The sequence below is a fragment of the Oryx dammah genome, unplaced genomic scaffold, assembly GCF_014754425.2.
Source record: "Oryx dammah isolate SB20612 unplaced genomic scaffold, SCBI_Odam_1.1 HiC_scaffold_10, whole genome shotgun sequence".
Lineage (NCBI taxonomy): Eukaryota > Metazoa > Chordata > Mammalia > Artiodactyla > Bovidae > Oryx > Oryx dammah.
Genome location: NW_024070194.1, coordinates 79,499,616 through 79,527,598, shown reverse-complemented (window position 1 = coordinate 79,527,598; position 27,983 = coordinate 79,499,616). Strand labels below are relative to the sequence as shown.

Sequence of the window (27,983 nt, the reverse complement as noted above, 5' to 3'; positions counted from 1 at the left end):
ACCTGGCCGTGCGCTGGCGCTCTGCGGGTCCTGAGCCCAAGGACACACACACTCGCTTCCCCGCTGCCCCGCGCGCCTGCTAGCCTGCTCTGCCCAAAGGGACATCATTCACGACTGGCCGCCCAAGCCGGGCTGGGGGAGCCCAGGGTCGCGTCTGGGACCCGCGCCCAAACCCGCCCCCTCGAGAGGAGGCGCGTCGGGGCGATGACACCCTTGGCTCCTGATCCTCGGGGCGACTAAGAGGTGAGCTCGGCACCGTCATCTCTGTCACCTGGACTTTCTTTTGAAATTACATCATACCCTCCCTCCCTTCTAGATTTTTCTGAGACTTAAAATTGTAGGGGACAGTAAAGAACACCCTAAATGTAAACCTTGGCTTATGGATGAGCTGAAACCCACAGATGTTTGATTTATTCATGGCCAGCCTGTGTGGAGAGACTTGGCTAAATTCTTTACAAAGCTGATCTCATTTCTGCTTCACACAGTCCGTGAAGTGTGCAGTATTCTTATCCCCATTTCACAGATGAAGAGACCAAGGCACAAACTAGGTAGGTGACTGGTCAAGGTTTATTCAACTCCTTTGTATAGATAATTGTTGCAAAGGAGGAGGAAACACCAGGTGGGGTGGGGAGGAGCAACAGATCTGGTTTCCAATCGTACACCCTTTTCACTGTACCTCTCCTCTTTCTAACCAATCACTCTTGCCTCATAGGCTCCTTTGAGAAGTTCATAAGCTCTGTGGATCTCTCCCTACAAGGGAAAAATGCACCTGGATGCACACACCCTGTAGATTTCCATATGATTTCAAAATATCCAGACTCCAAACATGAACTACAATTTGAGGAATTCCATTATTTCCACTATCTTTTGAGATTGTCCACAGGGATGTTTAGATAGGGGTTTGCCAAGATGCTCCAGGGCCACACATACGTACTGAGATGTGTGCGTATGTTGTGACCCTCCTGAGGATCAGAAATGCTATACAATCTACGAGCAACCCAGGACTAAGAGGGCAGAATTTCTGTTTCCCCCATGGGGGTCAGTCTTATCAGTTGGTAGCGAAGAGCAGTACACATTTGCACTCTCCTCGGCATCTCCAAGCTTTCGCCAAGAGATGCAAGCCATAAAACTGACCTATGGGCTGCTTAATTCATCCTTGTATCTTAATTGGACAAGGCCATATGCTAATTATTTGTAGGGGCATTGCACTCAGAGACAACCCTGAAGCTTGTCTCTATCTTCACAAATGAGGTTGCATCAACTCAGTGTAAGCAATAAGCTTTAGAGGAGCATTTTATCCTATTCTGTATGTGATGTATGTATGAGGTAAGACAACCCTGCACCTAACCAGAAAAGACTAATAATAATGCAACAAGCCTTAAATGCCAGCGAAAATAAATGTCACCAAGCCAAGCCTCAAAGGCCAAGAGGATGAGTTCTCAAGCAGCTTGGGACTTAATGGGAGCCTATTTATACACATGGTGCTAACAAACTGCCTCATCAATTCCTAGTCCATCACACATTGTAAACAGATTAGAAGGGAAAAGAGGGGCTATAGCAAGCAGAACATTAAAGCCACATGCCACATGATAGCTGATGTTTTCCGCAGCAAAAGAGGAAGCACAAACTATAAACAGCAGGCAGGAGAGGAGGAAGAAAGGAAGGGCCCCAGCACAAATCTGACTGTGGTGGTCACTTACTGGAACACCTTCCTCCTTGCCCTCACCCAGTCGTGGGCTGACTGCAACTGCCAAAAACCTCATCATTCCCATGCACCAGGCTCAGATCTCTGCCTGAATAAGGTTTCCCATTCCCTTGTGAAGTCTAACTCAGCATGTTCAAAGCCTAGCCGTCTATACTCCTTAACCAATCTGGATCCTATCCTGAGTACTCCATTTCAGACGCAGGTTGCTCAAACCAGAAACTTAGGTGTTTTCTTTGTTTCTTCCACTCAAGTTTTTAACCTTCAGTCATCATTTATTGAGCAAATATTTATTGACTGCCTCGTAGAAGTCAGGTTCTGGGTGATGGAGAGACAATGATAATCAAAATATAAAGCTTCCATGCCATTAACACTGGCTACTAGTGGGAGAGACAAACTACATAAATTGAATATATCTATATTTTAAGGTCTCTAGATGTTATATATAGAAATGTTTTACTTAATATTGTGAAGAAAATAAACCAAAAGGATGATGTAACATTGTGGCTGCAATTTGAGTGGTGAGAGTGCCAGCTAACAGAAATTCTGAGCAAAGAACACTGTAGGCAGAGGGAACAAGATGTTCCAGGGGCAGGAAGTGAAGAGAAGTAGAAGTCCCTCAGTCATGTCTGATTCTTTACAGCCCCCACAGACTGCCAGCTCACCAGGCTTCCCTGTCCTTCACTACCTCCCAGAGTTTGTTTAAACTCATGTCCATTGAGTCGGTGATGCCATCCAATCATCTCATCCTCTGTCATCCCCTTCTCCACCTGCCTTCTATCTTTCCCAGCATTAGGGTCTTGTCCAATGAGTTGGCTCTTCACATCAGGTGGGCCAGAGTATTGGAGCTTCAACTTTAGCATCAGTTCTCCCAATGAATATTCAGAGTTGATTTTCTTTAGGATTGACCTCCTTGCTGTCCAAGGGGTTCTCAAGAGTCTTCTTCAACACCCTAGTTTGAAAGCATCAGTTCTTCAGTGCTCAACCTTCTTTATGGTCCAACTCTCACATCCATACATGACTGCTGGAAAAACCATAGCTTTGACTGTATAACCTTTGGTGGCAAAGTAATGTCTCTTCTTTAAAATGTGCTGTCTAGGTTGATCATAGATTTTCTTCCAAGGAGCAAGAGTCTTAATTTAATACCTAACAATTGCACTCATTTCACAGGCTTGGTAAGGTCATGCTCAAAGTCCTCCAAGCTAGGCTTCAACCACACGTGAACCAAGAAATTTCAGATGTACAAGCTGGATTTAGAAAAGGCAGAGGAACCAGAGATCAAATTGCCAACATCCAATGGATCATAGATAAAGCAAGAGAATTACAGAAAAACATCTACTTATGCTTCATTGACTACATTCAAGCCTTTGACTGTGTGGATCACAACTGTGGAAAATTCTGAAAGAGATGGAAATACCAGACCACCTTACCTCCCTCCTGCAAAACCTGTTTGCAGGTCAAGAAGCAACAGTTAGAATGGGACATGGAATGACAGACTGGTTCAAAATGGGGAAAGGAGTACATATTGTCGCCCTGCTTATTTAACTTATATGCAGAGTATATCATATGAAATACTGGGCTGGATGAAGCACAAGCTGGAATCAAGATTGCAGGGAGAAATATCAATAACTTCAGATATGCAGATGACACCACTGTTATGGCAGAAAGTGAAGAGGAACTAAAGAGTCTCTTGATGAGGTGAAAGAGGTGAGTGAAGAACCTGGCTTAAAACTCAACATTAAAAAAACTAAGATCATGGTATCTGGTCCCATCACTTCATGGCAAATAGATGGGGAAACAATGGAAACAGTGACGGATTTTATTTTTTTGAGTTCTAAAATCACTGCAGATGGTGACTGCAGCCATGAAATTAAAAGATGCTTGCTCCTCAGAAGAAAAGCTATGACACACCTAGGTGGTGTATTAAAAAGCAGAGACATTACTTTGCTAACAAAGGTCCATCTAGTCAAAGCTATGGTTTTTCCAGTAGTCATGAATGGATGTGAGAGTTGGACTGTGAAGAAGGCTGAATGCCGAAGAATTGATGCTTTTTAACTGTGGTGTTGGAGAAGACTCTTGAGAATCCCATGGACTGCAAGGAGATCCAACAAGTCCATCCTAAAGGAGATCAGTCCTGAATATTCATTGTAAGGACTGATGCTGAAACTGAAGCTCCAATACTTTAGCCACCTGACGTGAAGAGTCAACTCATTGGAAAAGATCCTGATGCTGGGAAAGATAGAAGGCAGGTGGAGAAGGCGACGACAGAGGACAAGTTGGTTGGATGGCATCACTGACTCAGTGGACATGAGTTTGAGCAAGCTCTAGGAGATGGTGAAGGATTGGGAAGTCTGGCATGCTGCGGTCCGTGGGGTCGCAAAAATTTGGACACGAGCAATGGAACAACAACAACATGGTCTACTACTTGACTCAAAATGTTGTGTTTTGGAATTGAATAAGCAATAAGAGATAAATTATGTATTAGAAGGCTCATTGCAACTTAGTGGGATTATTTATGAAAATTTACAGTTGTGTCTCAATCATTTACCTGCCTCATTCCCACATAAGATAAAATAGGAATCATCCATCACATCTTTGGTATTTCACAGAGCTCAAGAGATTCCTGTTTATAATGAGCAGCTCACATTTCTACACAATCTTTACAGCATTTTTAAACTGCTGAAATCTGTGTGTTCTCTACATTGTGAGAGATGTACTGATACAGAGCATTGTAGAGGGAAGCTTGGCAGTTTAGTTGACCTCACCTTCTTCATGGGTAAACAGTAAGGCTATATCAGGGAGGGATGATTAAACAAGATAATAAGAAAACTGCATATCCAGTTTACTTTATGATGGAAGATTTGTTTTGAAATATTTTAACATTATGCTAGCTGAGTATTTTTGTGCTTATGTGTAATTTCTGCTTTCATGAAATTAGTTGCAATAAATTATGGTAATAATGTTTCATGAGAAACAGCATCTCTTCTTAGGGAAGCCTTAGAATACTGTTTAGTCAAAGTCAAGATGAAAAAAATAACTGAATTCTATGTTTTGCTTTGATTTTTGCTGCTGTAGTTTTTGGTTTGGCCCACAAAGGCATTTGCAAGAAGCTGGTCAAATATGGCTTTAGCAGATAAGAGACTTGAGAACCTGCAGATCTACAAAGTTCTTCAGTGTGTTCGGAACAAAGACAAGAAGCAGATAGAGAAGTTGACCAGGCTCGGATATCCTGAACTCATCAATTTCACAGACCCGGTCAATGGAAACAGTGCTCTGCACTTAGCTTCAGTTTCCAATGACATCGACATGGTCAGCTTTCTCCTGAGCCTTGGTGCTCACCCTGATGTGCAAGATAAAATGGGCTGTACTCCGACTATGAGGGCTGCAGAACTGGGCCATGAATTGTCTATGGAAATATTAGCCAAAGCAAAAGCCGATATGACTATTGTTGATAACGAAGGAAAAGGTAAAAACTCTTAGCATTCTATCTAGTAAATGCAATTTGATTTGCATTTTTTCTTATGAACTTTAGAAGTCAATATAATGCATTGTTTGCTTTCAGACTTTAGAAGAGAGTTACTCATGGCATTTAGTAGTGAGAGGCTAGATTCTCACACTTATATCTTCCCATACTTTGAAAACAGTGTAGATATTTCTTAGGAAAACCAGTTCTGAGAACTTTCTCATTGAGAAAAAATTTTAGAATTAATCTTTTTTTAATGTGGAGAACTTTCAACATGACACACTGATATTTCCATAATCATAATCACTTATTGTAAAATATAAAATCCATTTAGAATTTGACATGTTAGAACCTCAAGTAATACTTGAACTAGGGTTTTGCTCTCAAGAGCAGTCTATGTAGAAAGTAGTTGCATTTGGGAACTTGAAGAACTAAGGCTGATTCTGACATAAGCTCCAACTTTCTATTAGTTGTTTTAAAAATGTATTTGGAAATATGACTTAATCATAGAAATATGGCATGTCTGTGATTGATTATTCAGGTGAGACAACACTGTCTCACTCTTTCCCTACGAAATCCCATCTTAAGACCACGATCTGGGAGCTTCTTGTCCAAATAACTCAAGGTTCTGGGAGGAGGTGATGCAGCCTCATGAAAATTACTAAGAAAATTGCCACCAGGCTTAATATAAACTGGTAGATTTAATCAGTTGTTCCAAAAGAATTTCTTCAAGTACAAAGCCATTAACATCGCTCCCATATTAGAGAAATGAATCCCATTTTATGCTATTAATTAATGTTTTCTGACAGGAACAGAATCTGCTTTCATAACTCTCTGTGGACATGGTATTTGATAAGTGACTTGCTTACTTATCAAAGGGAAGAGGACAAAGAAAAAGAACAACTATTCAATTATTTAATGCACTCATGAGTCAAATGTATTTTTTAATGTTTTTATTTTAAAAAAAAAAAACAGAAGCCTTTCAAAGCCCTATACAACAGTAGTCCCCAGTATTTTTGGCACCAGGGACTGATTTCATGGAAGACCATTTTTCTGTATACTGGGGAGGTGGGAGAACAGTGCAAGTGATGCTTTCATAGTATAAAACAAATGACAGTTCTATGGAGCATCTACATAAATGTAAACTGGATAAACTCTACCATTAAATAAAAATACATGAAATGAAAATTTAAAAATGAGAGTTACTCAAACAATTAAAAATAGAAAGATGGTCAGGGACATGTCGAAAATTCTAAATCAAAGACAGAGAAGTCATAGCAGGCAAAAGTGAACCAACACAATAACAACAACAACAACAAAATCTGGAATTGTTGCATGTTGTTGTGTTGGTTCACTCTTGCCTGCTATGACTTCTCTATCTTTGATTTTCAACATATCCTTGACCATCTTTCTGTTTTTAACTGTTTGAGTAACTATTTCAGATACATGTTTATATGAAATATATTTCAGTTTTGATTTTCACATAAATTATATTTTTGTTTTAATGGTAGAGTTTATCCAATTTACATTTATCTAGATGTTCCACAGAACTGTCATTTATTTTTTTCTATAAAAGCATAATATATTTAATTTATATAAATACACAGATAAATACATATAAAAATAATTTTCTCTATGGTCCATATGATCTTTGTTTTATTATATGTGTGTATATCTTCCTCCTGATATTTTCTAAAATTAATGGTCTGTTTCTAGTTATTTTAATGGCTAACTTGACAGCTTTACATATACATAAACCTCTTTATCAAATCAGCACTCTAAACAGTATTCATTGATATTTTTCTATGAAAGATGAGATTGGTACAAGAATTCTTCCTGTCACCTCCCTTCCAGTATCTAATTTTAGTAAATTAAAATCATTTTAGTTCTTTCAATGATTCTTTTCATATATTTTGTCTGCTTTTAATAATATCTCAAAACTCCAGCAATAAAAGATAAAGAAAATTGAATGTTTAAACTCTCTTTCCTCTCGTCCCTACAAGTTTTGTTAAATTTCCTTATTATTTCTACATTATTGTGAACTACAGTTTTCTTTTCTGTATCTAGAATTCCCAAAGTGATTGAGCTTTGATTCAATGATTGAAGGGATTCAGCATCTATCATGGGTCTTTTAGTCACATATTCCCTGCTGATCTCCTGTTAGACTCACTTTTGTCATTGAGTAGTTTAGCTTACTGCTTTGGGCTTATATACTTTGATTTTTTGCATCTTTAAGTTTATATGTTCATCTCTTTTATATATGTACAATTGCTTGACTGAGTATTAAAAATTCCCTGTTTTCTTTCCCAAGTGACATTGTAAAACTCCTTTGCTTATTTTCTAGCACTGAAAGTTGCTGTGCCAAAGTCTTGCGGCCAAACTTGCCATTTCCTCTTTAGAGATGGCTTGAATTTTTAACTGGCTGCTCACAGGACACTTTCTTTATCTATTTTGTCTAGGCACATAATATGCTACTGCTAAGTCGCTTCAGTCGTATCCAACTCTGTGCGGCCCCATAGACAGCAGCCCACCAGGCTCCCCCGTCCCTGGGATTCTCCAGGCAAGAACACTGGAGTGGGTTTCCATTTCCTTCTCCAATGCATGAAAGTGAAAAGTGAAAGTGAAGTCGCTGAGTCCGTGTCCGACTCTTAGTGACCCCATGGACTGCTGCCTACCAGGCTCCTCCGTCCATGGGATTTTCCAGGCAAGAACACTGGAGTGAGGTGCCATTGCCTTCTCCGAGGCACATATTACGGATTGTTTCTAATCGGTTTTTACTTCAAGAGGGTTTTCCTTTATTATATCTCTCCATTTTTCTGTTCCATTTGGTCTTTTATTGAATGCCAGTTATATACATGTTAAATATTATTTGCCTTTCTAGACCATTTAAACTCTTGGATTTTTTTCGAGTTCTTTCAACTTTTTCCTCCGTGTCCCTGCCTATGGTTTTGGCAATGTCTGCTCTCCTTTTTCCTGCTTCCATGTGACTTTCATTGTCTTTAGCGGTTTTATTTTTCTCTACCATTTCTTTTATAAGATGTACTTGCTCAAATTCATCTTTTCCTTCTATTTATCTTTTTGGTTTGGTTTTGTTATCAGTAATGGATCAGTCAGGAATTTTCATGTGGTATAGTTATTTGAGTATACAGTTTTTGCCTCCTGTTTGTCAGCTTCCTTTCCTTTTCTTTCAGTAACTTTTTTCATAGGTTGCATGCTGTTTTTTTATTGGTTACTGTTTCTATTTGAATGAAGTCTGTTTTTAGAGTGAAGTCATTACAAAGTCAGTTTGCAGTTTGTCTGCTGTTTACTTGAGTGTCTTAAGAAAGTTCTGACCAGGGTTTATAGACAGTACCCCTGTCTGTAGTACATTTTTGACATGGATTATGTTGGGGGTCTGTATGTCACTTTTGACATGGATTATGTTGGGGGTCTGTATGTCACGGATACCAGATATGAGAAGTTAGCATTTTTCTCTTTGCAATGCTACTTTTTCTTCCCACTGCAACTGCACAGGCAGCCTGCTCCCTGTAAACGTGGCTGGTGTACACATTTCATCATTCAGTACTCATTCCCTTGCCACTCCGCAGTTTCGAAGGGGGTCCCGGGATCCACCAGTAAGCCTCGGGCACACACACTCCTGCATATTCTAAGGAGGGCACTGGTGTATAGATTACAGGATGCCAAATACCCAGGGTCAACAGGGGTTCACATTCCAGCACTCAGATTCTTCTCAAACAAGATCCTATCACGTTTTGCTTATGACTGTTTTCTAGCTCTTATCAGAGGTTGGGGTTCCTTTTTGGTTTCTCTGTCTTGGTGTTTCAATTGCTTTCAGAGAGAAAACCAAGGCATAAATGCCTTTGCTCTGTCTCACCTTCAACGTGCTAATTATGAATTTTAAAATTATTCTTTGTTCCTTCCTATCTGATTCAAATGTAGAGAGACTACTAGTTAACTGTTCTTTGGGGATTCTATTTTTCTGCAGGTGTTTTGTTTTACTGCATTTTGCCTACCAAGCGGCATTATCGGTGTGCACTGATTGCCTTGGAACATGGTGCGGATGTCAACAACTGTACCTATGAAGGAAAGCCAATATTCCTTAGAGCTTGTGAAGAAGCACATGATGTTAAGGATGTGTGCCTGACGTTTTTGGAAAAAGGAGCCAATCCAAATGCTATCAACACAGTAAGACTATTTCTGTGTTTATAAATATTCCTTTTTTTCAATTACAGAATCCTGTTATTGCATTTTTTCACTTGAATATGGTAAAATTATCCTGTTAGCTTATAGACTTTTCATTTCTGTTCAAAGTGCTTTAAAATTATAGACTTTCATTATCTTTATATGGCACGGCCATGATTCTATGGTCTGTTTCCTAACTATGTTTCAAAAATTGGTATTTATTATGTACAATATTAAAAGATCATTACAGGAAATAGAAAAGATATTATTGACGCTTAATAAAAATTTATCATCTAAAGAAAATATGTAGCTCTGCTGTTTCCCTTAATTATTTTGCTCCCTCTACTCACTTGGCTAATTTTATTGAGTTTTCTTTTAATTGTCATTTCCCGACAATAAAAACAGATTTTCTTCTCATTAGAAAACACCTGTAGCCTAATTTTAGCATATGTCTTACCCTGTCTTCTCCCTTTTTGCTCTACTTTCTTGGCAAGAAACAGCACTTTTTAGCATAATGTCCTCATGGGAAAATCTGGTGTGACCTTGACTCTGATTATAGAATTCTACATTTTGGACACTGACCCATTTTACTGACTTCATGTTTCCTGTTTGTTACATGAAACCAATAAAAGTGTACAAAACTGAAAACGTCAGTGTAACTCTAAGGCCAAATGGATTTAGACCATATTTATACTGAACGTGTCATATAGTATAACAGGGATAAACAGCATCTGGTCTGTTTCACGTCCAGTCCACAGGTCGCACGGCTTTAATGGAAGCATCAAGAGAGGGAGTGACGGAACTAGTTCGAGGGATATTGGAAAGAGGAGGGGACGTGAATGCATTTGACAATGACAGACATCATGCCGCACACTTTGCTGCCAAAGGAGGCTTTTTTGATGTAATAATCTACTATATTCTTTAAAATTTGTTGCTAAAAATATTCTCCTTTTCCTCAGCATCTTAAAATATAGTGTAAGTTACACTGATAGATTTTTTTCTGCGTTTTCATTTTCCAAAATAATTCCAGAATTGTATTTTATACCAGATATTATCCTTCAAGGCTTATTTTAGCTCTTTATTCAGTTTTATCTGCTTGCTAATTTACTCTTAATATTACTAATAATGTTTTTCTATATTCTTAACTGGGCTTCCCTAGTGGCTCAGACCCTAAAGAATCTGCCTGCAATGTGGGAAACCTGGGTTCGAGCCCTGGGTCGGGAATATCCCCTGTAGAAGGAAATGGCAACCTATTCTAGTATTCTTGCCTGGAGACTTCCATAGACAGAGGAGCCTGGCAGACTACAGTCCATGGGGTTGCAAAGAGTCAGACACAACTGAGGGACTAACACTTTCACTTTTTTCTTTCAGTTATAACAACTGAAAAGTTTTGCCACATACTACTACTCTATTTTATGACTCCATTATATAAGAGAAGTTTTACAATACAGTATGATCTAATTTGGGGGAGAACAAAACTTAATCTAATCTCCTTGATGTTTAAGTACATCTAATGACTCACCTAAGTTTTTAACTCTTAAGTATTCTGATTATCTGGATATATTAGCAAAAGATAACTCATACATATAGTGATACTGCAGAAACAAACTAGAACTCAATGCTATCCTATTTTTAAAAATTCTGAATTATATCTAAAATTTCTTTTCCGAGTTCTAACATTATCTTTACTTTTGTCACTGGTTCTCTTACCTGCAATGAAAGTATACATGACAGTAGAAATCACATCTGTCTGTAAAGAATTTGCTCCCCTGATTTGCCACAGTCTGAGTGTTCTTGCCTGGAGAATCCCAGGGATGGGGGAGCCTGGTGGGCTGCCGTCTATGGGGTCGCACAGAGTCGGACACGACTGAAGCGACTTCGTGGCAGCAGCAGCAGCAGATGCATTCTAAAGTTGCCTAAATTTACCAAAATGGTAGTGCCCCAGCTGAGTATAGAGTTTTCTACACTCTAGATAGATGGTCCCCAACCTTTTTGGCACCAGGGACTTTGGCACCAGGGACTGCTTTCATGGAAGACAATTTTTCCATGGACTTGTGGGAGGAGCAGGGGGTGGCTGTGGTTTCAAGATAATTCAAGCACTTTACATTTATTGTGCACTTTATTTCTCTTATTATTACATCAACTCCACCTCAGATCATCAGGCATTAGATCCTGGAGGTTGAGGATCCTTGCTCTAGAACTTCTGACAGTGATGGAAATGTTCTGTATCTGGCTGTATAATATGGTACAATTACAGTACATGTGTGGTTTTTGAGTCCTTAAACCATGGCTAGTGGAAGTAAGGAACTGAATTTTTAAAATTTGTTTTCTATTTAATTCATTTCAATTTAATTCAAACTGACACTCTGGATAGCACAGGTCTAGGTCTGAGTTTTCAGCCAGTAAACATACATTCTTATTCCTCTACAATATCCACTATTTATTTTGCAGATATTGAAGCTTCTTTTTGCATACAACGGAGACATGGGGTTGATTGCAATGAATGGCAACACACCGCTTCATTATGCTGCCATGGGTGGTTTTACAGATTGCTGTAAATATATAGCTCAGCGAGGTAAATGGTCTACCAATTTCATGTCTAAAGAACTTATGATTTTCCCACATTGTAGATGAGCAGAGAATTTCAGTGTGTCAACATCAGTTGCTTATCTCACATATATATATAGAAAGAAAATTTAATTTTTTTCTTATTTACCTTCTGTTAAATCATAAATCTGACCTAGAAAGTAATAAAAATTCATTTCTCAAGTATTTTTAGATTATTATTAAAAATCTAAAGAGAATTATTTATGAGTCAACCAATTACTAAGATGCTTATTTTTTAAAAATGTAAATATCAGTCTAAAATGGAGAAGGAAATGGCAACCCACTCCAGTATTCTTGCCTGGAGAAGCTCAGGGACAAAGGAGCCTGGTGAGCCGCCGTCTATGGGGTCACACAAAGTTGGACACAACTGAAGCGACTTAGCAGCAGCAGCAGCAGCGGCATCAATCTAAAAAAGGACAAACACTAGAAACCATGTCTTTAGTCCAAATTCTTAATTATTTTATTTTTGAAAATATACTATCATGTCAAGTGCAAAGATAACATTTTGGGTAATTTTAAATTATGGGGGAAATATTTGGGGGAGAAGCATTAAATAAAATGAAAACTTTAATGGAACATTTGAAATGTAAGTAATATTTATCACTTTAGATTTTCCTGGGTATTTTAAATAGCTGTTAATTTAAGAATGTAAACTATGGCATGTACGTTGTCTGTGCTCAGTCGCTCGGTCATGAGGTGCTATGGACGGTAGCCTGCCAGGCTCCTCTGTCCATGTGATGCTGGAATAGAGTGCCATGTCCTCTTTCAGGGGATCTCCCCAATTCAGGGACTGAACCCGGGTCTCCTTGCCTCCTGCACTGCAGGCTTTTCTTGAGCACTGAGCCCCTGGGGCTTCCTTATATTATGCATAGCTTAACGTATCCCTTAAAATGGGCTCCTCAGGTGGCTCAGTGGTAAAGAACCCACCTGTCAAGCAGGAGACACAGGTTCGATACCTGCACTGGGCAGATCCCCTGGAAAAGGGAATGGCAATCCACTCCAGCATTCTTGCTGGGAAAATACATTGATGGCGGGCTACAGTCTATGGGGTAACAAAAGAGTCAGACATGACTTAACATCTAAATGGCAACAATTCCTTAAAATAGTAATATTTTAAAAATTTTTAAATAGCAATATTAGCCAATTAAGTTTAAATATTTTTACTAATTTTGTGTTAATTACATGCCTTAAGGAAATCAGTCCTGAATATTCATTGGAAGGACTGATGTTGAAGCTGAAATTCCAATACTTTGGCCACCTGATGTGAAGAACTGACTCATTTGAAAAGATCCTGATGCTGGAAAAGATTGAAGGCGGGAGGGGAAGGGTGTTGACAGAGGATGAGATGGTTGGATGGTATCACCGACTCAATGGACATGAGTTTGAGTAAACTCTGGGAGTTGTTGATGGACAGGGAGGCCTGGCATGCTGCAGTCCATGGGGTTGCAAAGAGTCGGACACGACTGAGCGACTGAACTGAACTGAACTGAACTGAGTTAAACGTACCTTCAAAGTTATTAACTCTTTGTTAGAGAGGGAACTGCATGCTGCTGAATGTTATGGTAGTGACTTATTTTTTTCCAGGTTATGAGAAATAGAAACTTAAAGTTCAGCAGCTCTATAATAGAGCAGAAAAAGTATTTTCATTTTCCTGTCTTCTATGTAGACACAGAAATTTTGAAGTCACTGGGACCCTAGAGAGCCTATACTGTAACCACTAACATTATAAATAAGACTAATATGCCTGCATAACTGATGTAGTAACTGACTCACTTTGATTTTTTTTTACCTTATACATAGCTCACATTCTTTCCCCATCCCCCTAAAATAGAGATAATGGAAAATGTACCAAATGCAATTTTTGCCCTCATCAACTGTCTCTGAAGAGACAGTTTTCAAATCTTGTTTCCAAATCTCTCAGCACCAGCAGATTATTCTGACACTTCATTTTTCACATTGTGTATTTCTGAAAACTAGAGATCTGCCCAGATTGAGACAAGCTTCTTCAACTTTAACATGCTGACTCTTTTCTTATTGGGACAAACATCCCTCAATATATACTCTACCATTTATGTCCTTCTGGGATAAAGTCAGAGAAAGCAAATTGAGATGTACAGGGCCAGAGCTTGCCAAAGGCCTTGCCTGGTGATGCAGAAAAGATTGATCCTCCTGGCAGACTCATAAGACTAGACTGTTTCTGAAACGAATGTCTGAAAATGTTTTGAGTTTCCCAGCATCTTTGGAAGTACAACTGCTTCACCAGGTGCTATGTGGGTGGCCTAGTTCCACAGGAGAATGCTATCAGTTATACTTCCACCTTTAGAATCTTGGATCTAATGCAGTCAGAGCAACTGGAAACCATTAGCCACGAAATGCTCATTTCTGAGTAAACTCCCTGGATGTAGCCTCTTCTATCCTTAAATATGAAGGCTGGATTCTTTTCCCACTACTTCCTACTACTACTTCCTCAATACACTCCACTTTTGTTCCTGATCTTGTCCCTGGGGTAATTTACACCTCCCTGTAGGCAGTGTGAGGCCATGTCCAGGGGAGTGGAGGAGAGTTTAGATTAGCTCTCCTGAAGCCCCTGTGGAGGGATCTCCTCACGGGACTTTTGACAGCAGTCAGCCGAAAGTCACGTATCTCAGCAACAGAGGAGCATACATCACAGAGGGCATGAATGGATCAGTATTTACTAACGATAAAAGAGAAGACAAAAGTCAAAAGGACAGGTAAATGGCTTCATATCTTTAAGCTGGGATGTGGGGGTCTTTATTCCACACAAAATTGCTAACTGGGAGGAAACTAGGAGAAGGCGGCGGCAAGATAAAGCAGCTTTAAAACCCTTTGATCCTTGGTGCTGGGGTGAATACAGGAGTGAATTGGGAGATGGCAGATAAACCCCAGACATCCCGAGTAAGGGAAAAAGCTAAGTAAAAGTAGCATACTTAAGATGACTATGGAATTACACTATTGAGTTATACTGTGGAGACAAGGCTCAGGTCCTTTTCCCAATAAGTCACACTATTCTTCAAACTGTCCAATATAAAAATTGTAGAATTTTTTTTGTCCCAAGTACCCTTTTTGAGTTTTCCTATCACTAGTAAATATACCAGCCTACAAATAAAATTTTAATTTTTGACAATGCCAGGGCTATTAATGCTGAAATCATTTTTCTTTTTGATAAGGAATAAAATTATAAAGTGTTAGGGGGGATGTTGTATTTTCACATGCAGCTGCCTTTACATTTTGGATGCTGGAGATACTGATTGCTAGAGAATCTTTTTTGATTATGTGATATTGGCAAGGCAACAAAAGAGCCTCATAGATTCAAAACACTAGAACGAATATCTTCATAGTCTGACTTATAATGGGTTTTTAGTGTCTCAAGACACCTATTACAGACAACACAGCCTTCTTGATACCACTAAGTAGACTCCCTGATGCATTCAGAAAAGCTTATTTATTTGGAGAATGCTTACATATAATGTTGGTCTCATCATTTTAAGTCAGAGACTAAAAAAGGAAAATGAATTTTAATGCCTAATTGCACAACTCTTGCACTGGAATTCTTTCAGATTTGATGAGCAGATTACTTTTACAGGCTGTTCATATGACCTTACTGCAAAACAGCAGGTAAATATAAATTACATGAATTTCATGGAGAATACAGATAAAACATAGTTTAAGATTTTACACTGATTGACAGTCATAATCGTTCAAAAGAAGCAAGAGTCAGTTAGCATCTTAGATGCATAAAGTCCTGCTTAAGCTGTTTGAATCCAGGTTCTTTCCAAATTTAAATGTCATCTTTACTCTTTCCCACTTGGCATGAAGACTCTTTAGCAAGTATTCTAATACTATATTTGTTTCAAATATCTACAGGAATTGATTTCTTAATTCGTAGGGGATAGATACTATTCACTGGAAAAATGTCTTCCTCAAAATTCACCAAACTGAAGCTCACAGAAAGAAAACAATTATAGCTTAAGTTTTTGTGTTCACAATGTTGTTCAGTCAGTCACTCAGTCGTGTCTGACTCTGTGACCCACAGACTGCAGCATCCCAGGCTTCCCTGTCTTTCACCATCTCCCAGAGTTTGCTCAAGCTCATGTTCCTTGATTTGGTGATGCCATCCAACCATCTCATCATCTGTCATCCCCTTCTCCTCCTGCCTTCAATCTTCCCCAGTATCAGGGTCTTTTCCAATGAGTCGGCTCTTTGCATCAGGTGGTCAAAGTATTGGGGCTTCAGCTTCATCAGTCCTTCCAATGAATAGTCAAGGTTGGTTTCCTTTAGGATTGACTGGTTTGATCTCCTTGTGGTCCAAGGGACTCTCAAGAGTGTTCTCCAACACCACAGTTCAAAAGCATCAATTCTTCAGCGCTCAGCATTCTTTATGGTCCAACTCTCACATCCGTACATGACTACTGGAAAAACCATAGCTTTGACTAGACAGACTTCTGTTGGCAAAGTAATGTCTCTGCTTTTTAATATGCTGTCTAGATTTGTCATAGCTTTTCTTCCAAGGAGCAAGCATCTTTTGATTTCATGGCTGCAGTCACCATCTGCAGTGATTTTGGAGAAGAAAATAAAGTCTGTCACTGTTTCCATTGTTTCCCAATCTATTTGCCATGAAGTGATGGGACCAGATGCCATGATCTTAGTTTTCTGAATGTTGAGTTTTAAGCCAGTTTTTTCACTCTCCTCTTTCACCTTCATCAAGAGGCTCTTTAGATCCTCTTTGCTTTCTGCCATAAGGGTGGTATCATCTGCATATCTGAGGTTATTGATATTTCTCCCTGCAATCTGAATTCCAGCTTGTGCTTCATCTAACCCAACATTTTGCATGATGTACTCTGCATATAAGTTAATAATAATTTTTATTTATTAAATTTTTTAAAGTTTTAAATTTATATATGAGTTGAGTGTGCATATGCTCAGTCCTGTCCAACTCTTGTGACCCCACAGACTACAGCCCACCAGGCTCCTCTGTCCATGGAATTTTCTGGGCAAGAATCCTGGGACAGGTTGCCATTTCCTTCTCCAGGAGATCTTCCCAACCCAAGGATCCAACCCAAGTCCCTTGCATCTCCTGCACTGGCAGGCAGATTCTTTACCACTGAGCCACAGGGAATCACTTTTATATTAGAGTATAGCCTATTAACAATGTTATCATAGTTTCAGATGTACTGCAAAGGGACTCAGCCATACATATAAATGTATTATCCATTCTCCCCCAAACTCCCCTCCAACCAGGTTGCTGCATAACCTTGAGCAGAGTAATCATAGATTAATTCTGTAATTAATTCTGTAATTATAATAACTAACTGCTCACCTCTATATACAAATAATTTGGGGACCGACTTTTGATTATTCACTGGAAATTTAAAAACAACAGATGCATGTCATTTGTGAACCCAGGCAGATGCCCCAGCACAATTCATAATCATGATGTTTCCTGTTTTAGGATGTGACCTAAAATGGAAGAATCTGGAGCATAAAACGCCCAGGAACTTGGCTAAGGAAGGCGGCTTCAAAGGAGCCAGCAAAGAAATACGGCGAGCGGAGCAAATCGCTAATAAACTGGCCAGGCCAGGGGTCAAAAATCCGAATCCGCGCTTGTTCCTGAGACTTCACGATTGGTCAACAGAACACGAGACTTTCCTTCGGGAAGCCTTCTCGTTTGTGGACAGGGGTGATGGGACAGTCACCAGGGAGGACTTTGTGCTGACCTTGGAGGAGAGGCAAGATTTTGTGAACTCAGAGCAGCTGGCTGCTATAGCGCAAATGCACGAAAAAGTCCGGGGTGGAGGGGTCAATATTAACGAGTTCTTTAAAGGGACCAGATATTTAAGTAAGTCTTATGTCTTGGGTTCCTTTGGGCCTAAGAAGAAGAAAAAGGGGATGGCCAAAAGAGCCAGAATGGGCAAGTTTGTTTTACCCCTCCCCATCTGTATCATCCCCGACCACGCGTTTCCACGCCACAGTGACGGTGGGCCGCCCTGTTACATGATCGAAACCTACAAGAATGTAACTGATTGCAACCGCTTTAACAGAGATCACCCCCCGGAACATCCCATTCAGGATGACTCTGCTTGGTATATTGATGATACAGGGAAGGTCTTTTCAAACATTAATTTCGTCACCAAGGCGGGAGATCTGGCTTCTCTGAAAAAGGCTTTTGAATCAGGAATACCTGTGGATATGAAAGATAATTACTACAAGACACCGCTAATGACTGCATGTGCCACCGGAAACATTGATGCAGTCAAGTTTCTTCTTGAAAAAGGGTATGTCTTTTGGTTGAGTGCGATTTAGATTTTGGGGAGCCTTCACATTTCAAGGAAGTGAAAGGAAGGCTAAGAAACCTTCAACTCTAAAATTTAAATAGTGGCAAGAAAGGGCTTCATTCCTGAAGTCTAGACCACAAATAGACCTTATACTGCCAACCAGGCTAATAGGAACATTAAGAGTATGTACAACAATGCCAAAGTGAAAGCTGAGAAGTTTTCACTCCAGGGGTGGAAGAAGCCTTATGATCGGGTATTTCTGGCCTCCCCAAACAATTTTAATTTGTCTCAGAGCTTTACCTAGATGGTGTGGAGTGCCTTTTATTTTATTTTAAATTAAAAATATTTACTGTGGTCAAAAATAGCATGTCGTCTACCCTCTTAACAAATTTTAAGTGTACGGTGCAATATTGTTAACTACAATCAAAATATTGTAGAGCAGATCTTTAGAATGTATTCATTTTACATGGAGTCATTTTTAAATCTGCTTTTTGTTTTGTTTTGTTTTTGAGGGCATCCCAACAGATCAAATAATTTGATGGTGGCCATAAAACTAAGTGGGCTTCCCAGGTGGCACTAGTGGAAAAGACCCGCCTATCAGTACAGGAGACATAAGAGACTCAGTTGAATCCCTGGGTTGGGAAGATCCCCTGGAGGAGGGCATGGCAACTCACTCCAGTGCTCTTGCCTGGAGAATCCCATGGACAGAGGAGCCTGGCAGGCAATGTCCATAGGGTTGCAAAGAGTCAGACATGACTGAAGTGACTCAGCATGCATGTAATGACTAAATGACTAGGCATGTTTCATTCCCTTTTCCTTGGTTCATTTGTAAATATCTTTAAGATAACAAAGCATGACATTTTATTTAACTTTTTAACCAGAAGCAATTTCTCTGGTTTAAGTCCTTCTTTTTTACCATTCTTGAATAACCTGGTGTAACTTTCTTAACCTTTATGTGCCTCAGTTTTCTCACTTTAGTAATGGGGCTATAATGGAACTCAGCTCACAGAATTTCTTGAAGATTAAATGAGTTAAAATATGTAAAGCACTTAGTAGCCCAGTAGTTGCAGACTTGATATTGTTATTATTACTATAATGTATAATGTCAAAGAAAGATTTAAATGTGTTTATTATCAAGTGGTAAAATAAAGCAACTAATGATAATTTGAAGTTTGGGGCAGTGAATTTTAAATGGGACTAAATTTTTATTTTATTTTTATAGTTTCTGAATGATAAATTGCTTTTAATGAAATTGAAAGAATTCACTTTCTTTTTTTGCTTTTTATTTTTTCATTTCATCTTTATTTTGTGTTGGAGCATAGTTGATTTAGAGTGTTGTGCTAGTTTCAGGTGTATTATACACACACATGTATCCATTCTTTTTCATATTCTTTTCCCATATAGATTATTACATAATATTGAGTACAGTTCCCTATGCTACACAGTAGGTCCTTACTGGTTATCTATTTTATATATAGTAGTATATATTATATACTAATCCCAAACTTCCAATTTATCCATTCTCCTTTGGCAACCAGAAGTTTGTTTTCGAAGTCTATGAGTCTATTAGGAGTACGTCAAGGCTGTATACTGTCACCCTGCTTATTTAACTTATATGCAGAGTACATCATGAGAAACACTGGGCCGGAGGAAGCACAAGCTGGAATCAAGATTGCCGGGAGAAATATCAATAACCTCAGATATGCAGATGACTCCACCCTTATGGCAGAAAGTGAAGAGGAACTAAAAAGCCTCTTGATAAAAGTGAAAGAGGAGAGTGAAAAAGTTGGCTTAAAGCTCAACATTCAGAAAACTAAGATCATGGCATCCCGCCCCATCACTTCATGGCAAATAGATGGGGAAACAGTGGAAACAGTGGCTGACTTTATTTTCCTGGGCTCCAAAATCACTGCAGACGGTGACTTCAGCCATGAAATTAAAAGACGCTTACTCCTTGGAAGGAAAGTTATGACCAACCTTGACAGCATATTAAAAAGCAGAGACATTACTTTGCCACCAAAGTCTGTCTAATCAAGGCTATGGTTTTTCCAGTAGTCATGTATAGATGTGAGAGTTGGACTATAAAGAAAGCTGAGCATTGAAGAATTGATGCTTTTGAACTGTGGTGTTGGAGAAGACTCTTGAGAGTCTGTTGGACTGCAAGAAGATCCAACCAGTCCATCCTAAAGGAGATCAGTCCTAGGTGTTCACTGGAAGGACTGATGTTGAAGCTGAAACTCCAGTACTTTGGCCAGCTGATGCGAAGAGCTGACTCTGGAAAATACCCTGATGCTGGGAAAGATTGAGGGCAGGAGGAGAAGGGGACGGGAGAGGATGAGATGGTTGGATGGCATCACCAACTCGATGGACATGGGTTTTGGTGGACTCTGGGAGTTGGTGATGGACAGGGAGGCCTGGCATGCTGTAGTCCATGGGGTCGCAAAGAGTCAGACACGACTGAGCAACAGAACGGAACTGAACTGAACTGATGAGTCTGTTTATGTTTTGTAAATAAGTTCATTTGTACCATTTTTAATACAAAATTTTTGATAGATTTTATTGCTTAGAATTTTAACAATGATGGTGCATTTATAAATTCAATAACATACAGAGGAAGCTGATACAAAATTAAATCATGTAGCTTTTCTATTTCCTGTCAACTTTGACCTTCACTGGATCCAGTTTTATAATTTTCCCTGATATTAATGTCTAACAAAAATTGTAACCCCTAGGATCCAAGCAGCTTCTAAACTAAACAAAATGTATATATATACACAAAGAAAGTTGACTATCGGATGCAGAACACAGTTTAAGAAAAATTATGGCACAGAGTTTGCTGCTGCTGCTAAGTCACTTCAGTCGTGTGCAACTCTGTGCAACCCCGTAGACAGCAGCCCACCAGGCTCCACCGTCCCTGGGATTCTCCAGGCAAGAACACTGGAGTGGGTTGCCATTTCTTTCCCAAATCTTTATTGGTTTCCATTTGAACAACTTAATAAAGCTATGAAATCTTAGAATTTTTAGCCTCCAGTGCTTGGATCAACCCATATTTTTAGCTTCTGTATCCATCTCATTTTACAGGGCTAACGTTAATGCAACAGATAATTTTCTGTGGACTCCACTTCATTTTGCATGCCATGCTGGCCAGCAAGATATTGTTGAACTTCTTGTTAAATCTGGAGCCGTGGTAGATGCCCTCTCAATCAACAACTCAACTCCCTTAAGTAGAGCGATTGAGAGCTGCAGACTGGATACTGTAAAATACCTACTTGACATCGGTGCTAAATTCCAGTTGGAGAATAGGAAAGGTATGAGTTTCATTACAGGTGATCAGGGCTGGAAAAGGAGGATTTATGTTAGATTCCCAAGCCTTCTAAATCTATTCTTACAGGACCACATTTTCCCTTAAGTTACTGTTGCAAAAACTAACCTGAGTTAAATGTTATGGAACTTTGTCTTGTACATAGTGCTTCTCAAATCACTAGTGTTAAAGAATCAGTTCTCTATGTTGGTAATTCATTGTAGACTGAGACTTTTGTAAAATACAATGAAAAATTATTTACTAGAAAAATGAGGAAAAAGAACCCTATGAAATACAAACCCAAGCTTTTTAAAGTCTTTGGATTCAAATGACAAAAATTCTATAAAATTGCTATAAAAATTTCTAAACATTTACCCTTTAATTCCTGTACTTACTTCACTGTGAGCCCATACCATTAATATGTAGACTGACATCAGTATGCAGATCACATTTTGAGTCATCACAGTGTTTTAGCTGGCAGTTTCTAATAATTGGCATAGTTTGAAGCCCCTGTAGACTTTAGATTCCTTCTACAGCTAAACAGTAATTCCTGAAATAAGACTCCTTCTAGGAAGTAAATGGGAAGCCTACTTTATGTCACAAACTTTCTGCATGAAAAAGTGCAGGTGTTTTGAGAGTGGGACTCACTGCTTCTTTTTGATCTGAAGGAGCTTTAATAGCTTTGGCTGCTTCAGGCTGCCTCTGAGTCACAGGTAGTATTGTTAGGCTTGCCTGAGGATGTAACAGGGGTCATAATATCTAGCCATCTGCAGAGAGTACTTGTGACTTCCAGCTTCCCCAGACTTTTTGAATGTACCTCCTTCCGTCACAGGAAGGAGGAAAGCATAAAATTGTCACACATGGAGGAATGTGCGCACTGTGGGAAGAGAGCTAGCACTCAGGTATTCCATATGTGATCTATCACTCTTTCCTATCAGACATGCTCAAAATAATTAACAAGAAGAAATGGTTTTCCTGGTAAATGACACTTTAAATAATAAAATTTTAGAGCTGGGACCACTTTAGACAAGATCTGAACCAATCTGTGATTTTTATATATATCACTGGCTTCATTAATCACCCTTAGTTTCATATGCTTAGAGCTGATGAGCTGAGATTTTGCTACATGGTTTATTATTAATCTGTTTAATGAAACTCTAAATTTATGTTTTAAACAGGGCATAGTGCCATGGATGTTGCAAAAGCTTATGCTGACAGTAGAATAATTGGCTTGATTAAAGAAAAGCTGGATAACTTGCCCAAACCAGCAGAAAATCAAAAACCAAAAGGCAAGCCACCACCCAAAGCAAAGACTGAAGGCCCCGAGATTAAGAAGGAAGAGGTATGAAGAGCAATTGGCCCCTCATGAGTGCCTGGTGGGGCTGCAGCACCATTTACTTATTGTCACAGTTCATGGGCAAATAATATGCAGTCTGTGTTTTCAATACCAATAGTTCTAAGAAATACCTAGCAAGAAATTTACTATTACTAAAAGGTCTAAAAGTTGTCATTACAAACAGAATCCACACAAAAAACAAGTTGGTTGAACCAAACACTGTTAGAATGTTGAAGAAAGAACTTATATTAGAAGTGTATACACATAGACCTGAATTATACAGATTTGATGAGATATCCCAAAAGGGAAGTGTAGGGTAACATTTATGAGAAAAGAAGTAAAGCATGATTTTCATTCATTTTGATTTCATAATCTTTCACCATCCACCTTACCACCCAACTCCCAAGGAATTTTTTTTATTATGAACCCTAGGATATGTAACTTGGATAATCCTGAAAAATGACTCTAGAAGGCTTTAAATATGCCAGATTGTTACTGGTAATCTGGAGTGGTTTGGGTCCCTCTAAATTATCCGCAGAAGATTGTTGTTCATGGGGGTTTCCCAGACATCAAGAATTTGTCCTTAGCAGGAAGCTCTAAGTACATTTCTAAGCTAGAAGCTTCTTTTAGGGAAACAGATGGATCCCTCAAGATCTTTGGCTGACACAGGATAGGGGATGAAGTTCAGGAAGGAAAAGTTTTAACATTATCAAATTGGAAATGGTTAGAGGTGATAGCAAGCAAACAGTTGAAGGGATGATCGGCAGACGGTAGAGAGTAGCAAGCATGGAGGAAGAGAGTAAGGATAGCCAAAGGTGAAGGAAGATTGATCAGTTACAGCTCCTAACACAGGCACCATTTTCATTTTAGTAGCAATACATCCTTCTAATTAATAATGGCCACAGATCAAGGATGGATCTCGAAGACTTTTGTGATCTGTCACTAATACTAAGTTAAACAAGGCAAAAGAGTTATCTCACCCCACCCAAAGTTATAATAATATTCTATTTCATTTCAAATTATAATTTGTATGGTAGCATTTTTTCAACTTCAGAATATTAGAAGGTATACACAGGTTTTTGAAATTGATAGTTGTTTTTTGGGGTTTTGCTCATTTCCAGGAAACACTTTCAGCAATGTACACTGTACCAGCCATAGTGGAGGACAAGAAGATGCGTAAAGATAATGTAGTTTATCTCAATTCATTGATTACCAGTGGTTATACCAAGAAAGTGGATATCACATTTATCCCACAGAGGGTAAGTACTTTAGAAAGATCGTAACATGGTATAAACTCCTAACGCCTTTTTTCAAATACTTTTTATGCAGAGCACCCAAACAACTGTCCAAAGCTTATCTTTTGATAAGCTTTGTTCTTGATAAGTTGTTATTTGAAGTTGTCCTTTTTCTAGGACTGACTAAGTCAGTCCAATTTGTCAGGCTTCCACTATCTTGTATTTTTACTTTCTGTATCGACTTCTTAATTTTCCTTGAACAGTTGAAGTTGTCTTTGGTCAGTGCCATTCCTTGTAGCCATGTAGTCACTGAATTTTATAGATAGTTCCTCTGGGTACTTCTTAAAGTCCAACCCTTCCTCTTTGTACACACTATCGCCATCTCACTTGGGGGTTTTATACTGATCAAGATTGGATTTATTAACTAGCTTCCTTAAACATATACAAGTAAAGAGATGAAGACATATTTGGAGAACAAGAGTGGTCTTTCTAATGCTCATCAAACCATGCTGAATAATAGACCACCAGCTCCTTCTGCCCGCTACTGTGAAAATAATTTTGACTTCCCCACAAGACGTAAAGGCTGTCTATTAATTCCATTGCTTCCTGGTTTTGACATCCTGAGAATGAACAGCAGCTGGCCTCAGGGCCATCAGAGAGGTCACTGAAGGGTATTTCAGTTGTTCAAATAGTCACCATCAGAAACAGTGATGCCCATGTAACCACTAATGGCACATAAGAGATAAAAGTTAAAATGGACTTAGAAGTAAATTTGTTGTTGTTGTTCAGTTGCTCAGTTGTGTCCGACTCTTTGTGACCCCAAGGACTGCAGCACGCCAGGCTTCCCTGTCCTTCACCATCTCCCGGAGCTTGCTCAAACTCATGTCCATTGAGTCAGTGATGCTATCCAAGCATCTCATCCTCTGTCGTCCCTTCTCCTCTTGCCAGAAGTAAATTGGATAGTTTTAAATTGACCAGATTGAAGGTTGTCTGGATATTGGCATGTTTATTGGCTGCCATGCTAACATTCACTTTGGATGTGGTTGTTTATTTAAGATCTGGAGTCCCGAAGCCACAACAGCAGAGCTGATCAGAATGAGGGAACTGCGCCGGGAGAGGTTCACATATGAGGTAGATTTCGATGACTTCATGATGCCCTTTCAGAAGCACATCACAGAGAGAGCACAAGCAGTGGAAGCTAGCTTCAAGACGTAAATCACAGCGGTTGCATCTCAGAATAAACATTCTGAGGCCCAGGGACCAAATGTTGGAGCAAGTAGATTCCCATGAAACTCAAAGCAACTCACAAGTTAAGCATTGTAACAAAATATTTGTCTTTGCTTTAACAACTATAAATATTCTGAGCTGTCTAGAGAAGTCATGTTTTATTTTGCAATGAATTGCCTGTCATTCTGGATAAATTCCTTAATCTTCCTCAAGAATGTTTTAGAACAATGGCATTTTTGGTTATAAACATAGTGTCATCATCAAAGAATTTACAAGATGTACATCATTATGTTTGTTAAAGATATCCTTTTAGTGGAACTGAATGAAAGCTATTTAATATTAGGGAAGAGAAGCCCTTTATAATACACTAAGGAAGCCGTTTTCTTCTCACACATCATCTTAAATGATATGCATTAGATACTTTGGGTCAAATAAACACTGATGCCTCGAGTAGACACTGTTGACACTTCACCACTTTCTCCTCTGTTTTGGAATCATAGCACTCTCAGGCATGACTTCCAGATGCTGTAAGATGCCTCTGACACTTAAACTTGTACCATAGGGCTGAAGTACATGAGAATTAGTACTTCCGTGGAAGCAGTCCTCAATGACCGAACAGATTCAGTGTATCAACACGCCAGCTCCCTCATCATTCTGGCAAGATTATTCTGAAGTGCACATTCTCACTGTCAGCTAGAGCTCCCCAGAGAGAGGAGGATCAAGTTGCCCATGGTGGTAATTTGATAACGTGCCCTTTACTGGGCACCGCCCCTTCCCTGTGCTCTCACCACTGGGTTACCTCCCAGAAACTTACGCCAAAATCCTGGTCCAGTGTTGCTTCTGGAAGGACCAAAACTAAGATAATATCTATGACTGAGTCCTCTAGCAAAAAATTTAGAACGGCACTCCCTTATATTCTGTTTGCTACAAAATAAGCATTTCCCCAGCAAGGAGGATTTGCCCCCAGGGTCTTGTGCAATTGAGAAGCAGTTCAAGTGGTATTCATGCAGTAGCTGATACTCTGGACAAAATTTCCAGATGCCAGGTAAAAACATATATATGGCAGAGGACTAGATACCGTATGTGACTTTTCCTTAAGGCAAGTATGTATGGGGCAAAGGGGAGGGTGGATATAAGGGACCTACCGTGAAACTTCACAAATGTCCACTGAGATCTGGGTCTGGGGCCTTACTCATACTTGGAAAAAAGGTATGTCAGGATTCTATCAGAGAAATAGAAGGAGTAGTGTAGGTGGATAGGTGGCATAGACAGATAGGTAGGTAGATAAAGAGATTTGTGCAAGGAGTTGACTTACATGATTGTGGGGCTGACATGGCAGCCAGTCATCAGGAAAGGCGGGCTGGATAGTCCTGGGCAAGAGTTACCCTTGAAGTTCACTGTGGAATTTCTTCCTCAGGAAAATCTAAATTCTGCTCTTAAGGTCTTTCAACCAATAGCATCAGACTCACCCAGACTATTGAAAATAATCTTTACATAAAGTCAACTAACTGTAGATATTAATTGCACCTACTCAGTTCCTTTACAGCAACACCTACAACTAGTGTATGATTAAGTAACTTGGTTCTCATAATTCAGACATAAAACTGACCATTGCTAGAAGCATTCTACCAAGTAAAAAAAAAAAAAAAAAAACCTAGTGGAAGCGTTATCTGCACCAGGAAATGCAATGGGTGCTGGGCAGGAACTCCAAAAATATACACAAAAGCCCCATTGACAGAGTCTATTTTAGAATCTGCCTTAACAGAGGACACCAATTCTAGTCTACAACTCCATCAGCCACACATACATCACACATGTGTGTGTACATACATAAATATATGTACACCATGAAGCCCCCTTTCCTTCAGTCCCCTCCCTCACTTTCCGCAGGTGGAAAAACCTTGAATAATAGCTGGAGAGTCAGGGAGCAGGCAGGATGAGGGAGTGAAATAGCTAACCAGGCCCACCTTCCCTGAGGCAACTTGAGCTGGTTACTTACAAGTTTTATAATATGGAGCCTGGACATTTGCTCTTAGGCAGAACTAAATTTTGTTTGTTTTATGAGTTTTTTGGGAGAGTTTGTTTTTTCATTTAAACATTTTGATTTAACACCAGTCTTAGAGGAAAGTTGCAAGAATTTTACAAAAATTCCTGAATATTCTTCACCCAAACTACCTAAATGTTATTACATTGCTTTATCTCCTTTTTTGATGTGTATATGTGTGTGTAATTTTTTTTCTGAACTATTTGTCAGTTGAAGACATGATGCTTTTACCTATAAATACTTCAATATGTATTTCCCAGAATAACAAGAACATTGTTTACATAGCCATGCTGTAATTGCCAAAATTAGGAAATTAATATTTCAATTAACTATTTAATATAAGTGCCTTATTCATATTTTGTTGTTTGTCCCAGTAAGATCCTTTATAGAAAAAAAGTCCCAGATCATGGGCTATGTTCAGCTGTCACATCTCTTTGGTTTCTTTTAGCTTAGAACAGTTTCTCTATCTTTCTTTCTTTTCTAATGGCATTGGTATATTAGAAGAAAACAGGCTATTTATTTTGTAAAATTGGTCCTTAACTGATTTTGATTTGTCTTGTATCTCCTCTAGAATAGATTTAGGTGATGCACCT

General features: G+C 39.1%; 1 protein-coding gene across 2 annotated transcripts; it reads left to right on the top strand.

The window, feature by feature from the left end:
* The first annotated feature begins 151 nt into the window (after positions 1–151).
* Positions 152–27,740, top strand: ANKEF1 (ankyrin repeat and EF-hand domain containing 1). Of its 2 annotated transcripts, none has more exons than XM_040248308.1 (9): positions 152–243; positions 9,151–9,350; positions 10,099–10,248; positions 11,799–11,922; positions 17,425–18,247; positions 21,329–21,555; positions 22,727–22,890; positions 24,006–24,143; positions 25,176–27,740. In XM_040248308.1, the coding sequence occupies exons 3-9, from the start codon at positions 10,120–10,122 to the stop codon at positions 25,332–25,334; spliced, it is 1,764 nt and encodes a 587-aa protein (XP_040104242.1). In that variant the 5' UTR covers positions 152–243; positions 9,151–9,350; positions 10,099–10,119; the 3' UTR covers positions 25,335–27,740. The 2 variants fall into 2 exon arrangements, with proteins under 2 accessions (XP_040104242.1, XP_040104241.1); XM_040248307.1 differs by lacking the exon at positions 152–243 and adding an exon at positions 4,782–5,168.
* Positions 27,741–27,983: the final 243 nt, after the last annotated feature.

Bases quoted from the DNA above. Each gene is read 5' to 3' on its own strand.
- ANKEF1 (XM_040248307.1), top strand. From the start codon at position 4,823: ATGGCTTTAGCAGATAAGAGACTTGAGAACCTGCAGATCTACAAAGTT. The intron at 5,169-9,150 runs GTAAAAACTCTT...ATTTTTCTGCAG, and splicing joins TGTTGATAACGAAGGAAAAG to GTGTTTTGTTTTACTGCATT. The intron at 10,249-11,798 runs GTAATAATCTAC...TTTATTTTGCAG, and splicing joins CCAAAGGAGGCTTTTTTGAT to ATATTGAAGCTTCTTTTTGC.